The sequence below is a fragment of the Monoraphidium neglectum genome (genome assembly GCF_000611645.1).
Source record: "Monoraphidium neglectum strain SAG 48.87 unplaced genomic scaffold scaffold04669, whole genome shotgun sequence".
In the NCBI taxonomy this organism is placed as follows: domain Eukaryota; kingdom Viridiplantae; phylum Chlorophyta; class Chlorophyceae; order Sphaeropleales; family Selenastraceae; genus Monoraphidium; species Monoraphidium neglectum.
In genome coordinates, this window is record NW_014008960.1 from 1 (window position 1) to 2,530 (window position 2,530).

Genomic DNA, 2,530 nt, shown 5'->3' on the forward strand with positions numbered 1-2,530 from the left:
TGAGTGATTTTGGGCTGACCATGTGGGCCAAGACCCCCTACAGCCACGACTTTGCGGTTGGCAGCAACAGGCCGCGCAAGGTGCGCCCGTTTTCGGCTGACATACAGTGACGTCATTCTGACATCATCGCTGCCGCGCTTGCCCCCCGGACCGCGCGAGCTGCGCATGGCGCTGCTTCACCAGTGAAAACTCTCGACGGCCCAACCGCCGGGGAGGGAGTCGAGCCGTCCCTCCGTGACTGCCACGCGGCGCAGCACTCCCACTCTCGACGACCACCCCACCCCGGTCGCGTCACCCTCACCTCACCCCCGACCCGCTACCCCCACCCTCACCCCAAACCCCCCAAGGTCATCTCTGTCGATGCGATGGACGCCACAGCCGACTGGCCCACGCGCGTGGAGGAGCTGCGGTTCGACCCCCAGGACCCCTCCGACGTCACCTGGCACAGGTTTGACCCAAGTTTGACCGGGTTCGGGACGCGCCCTGCATTTTCCGGCCGTCGTGTGGAGCGCTTTTATCTGATGGTTTGGAGGGCAGGGTGGGGTGGGGTGAACGCAGGGGGCGGTACACGAGGCGGCAATAGCAGGTCAAGGGTGAGAGGAGATGCCTGAAGAGGATGTGAGACTTTTCATGAAGGGCAGCCTTTGTTCAGAAGTAACGCATGCGACTACATGCAGTTTGCACGCGCACACATACACACACACACACACACTCTCTCTCTCTCTCTCTCTCTCTCTCTCTCGTTTACACACAACCACACACACACACACACACACACACACACACACTCACTCTCATTTACATACGTACAAACACAATTGCCCCCTCTACATCCACAAAACACACACACACACACATCATGGCAACACCTGAAAAACGCACTCCATGCCCTGCCATCCCCACCCAAAACAGGTACCAAGACGCCGTGCGCGAGGTGATCGTGTCGTGCCACCGCGACGTGCAGGTCATGCTGCAGGAAAACAGGGACGCGCTCTGGGCAGGTGAGGGCTGTGGGGCTTTTGGGGGGCGAGGGGTCGGTGACAAAAGGGGGAACTTGTGTTCTTGGTCTCAGAGGAGGGGGCTGCAGGAGAGGAGGGGTGTGCTGTGTGCCGTGAGCGCCAGGGGTGCGCTGGTAGGGATGGTTGTGTGTGTGAGTTGGCGCGTGTGTGTGTGTGTTTGTGTGTGTGCGTGTGCGTGTGTGTGTGAACGAGTGTGTGTTGAGACGCAGAGGAGTAGTGGCGGTCGGCCGTAAGAGGGGTTGATGCGAGGGGTGCGGCAAAACCTCACTTACACAAATACGATTTGAAACTCTGTATTCTTTTCAGGTATCCGCGCGCTGGCGGATGAGAAAGAGGTGCTGGGGAGCGAGTTGCGGGACGTGTTCGACGCCTACCCGCCGCGGCCCATGTCGGAAGACGAGCGGGCGGCCTTCCTCGCGGGCGGCCCGACGGCGGGCCTGTCGGTGTTCACGGGCGGTCGGCGGGACGCGGCGTGGCCGTACGGGATAGAGTGGCTCGGGGACGCCTACCCGAAGCCGCACTGGGTGAAGGTGCAGGAGGAGGAGCGGCGGGCGCAGGCGGCAGCAGCGGCGGCGGCGGCGGGGTCTGGCGGCGGCGGGTCTGGCGGCGGCGGCGGCGGCAGCGTGGAGGGGTGAGGGGATGATGCTGCGATGTATCGATGTCCTGCGCTTTTCTTGCCGGCAATCCTGTGCATCTGAACGCATCGCGCGCTGTGCATGGACCGGTCAATGCGCCCACGCGCGCGACATGTCGGTGTCATTGAGAATTCAACACCGTGTAACAATTTGCCGCAATTTTGCACGCCTTTTCTGTCGCGCGTTTGTCCACCGCCAGCCCGTGTCACTCGCAGTGACTCGCATACAGCCCCACGGTGACAATGGTTTGATGCCCCAACCATCACGTGTACATTGTAGTGCTGGGGTATTGTATACGTCTTTTTAGGCAGGACGCGACTCCCAGTGCAGGCGACTTAGAACGGGCGCTCCACGGTGGAGCGCCAGCAGGTGAGCAAGAAGCACACACGTGGCAACTCGATTGCGTATGTGGATGCGCAATTGAATGGTTTAGCAGCTGCATGATGGGAGGTGCAGGAGCTCTCGTCACAGCAAAAAGGCCCAGAAAAGCGCGCACGCGCCGCCACCCTTGCGATGTGGCCGCACCCCTGAGACGCGCATGCGCGCGCGCCACCACCAGACGCACCGCAAGCACCGCGGCAGCGGCCCGGCGGCCGCCGCGGGCAGTGCCGGGCGCGGCCGGCGCGCGTGACCTGGCACGGAATGGTGGGGGCCACGCCGATGGTGTCGCGGGCGACGCTCGCCTATTTTGCGGCCTGCTCGGCGGGCCTCGGTCTGGGCGTGGCGCGCGCCTACTACGATTTATTGGAGCTCGGGTTCCCATTCCGCAGCCTGGGCCACCCGGCGGCGCCGCCGGGGGCCGCGGCGCCGCGCCTGCTGCTGCGCGGCGGCCCGCCGCCGTCCGCGGCGGGGCCGCACCATCACCCCCACCAGCCG

General features: G+C 63.9%; 1 protein-coding gene across 1 annotated transcript; it reads left to right on the forward strand.

Moving 5' to 3' along the window:
- Positions 1-20: 20 nt before the first annotated feature.
- MNEG_14667 (hypothetical protein) lies at positions 21-1,654 on the forward strand (the record flags this gene model as incomplete). The annotated part of the gene is made up of 4 exons (XM_014036860.1): positions 21-80; positions 348-448; positions 913-1,001; positions 1,326-1,654. 4 exons carry the CDS (start codon positions 21-23, stop codon positions 1,652-1,654), a joined length of 579 nt encoding a protein of 192 aa, XP_013892314.1.
- Positions 1,655-2,530: the final 876 nt, after the last annotated feature.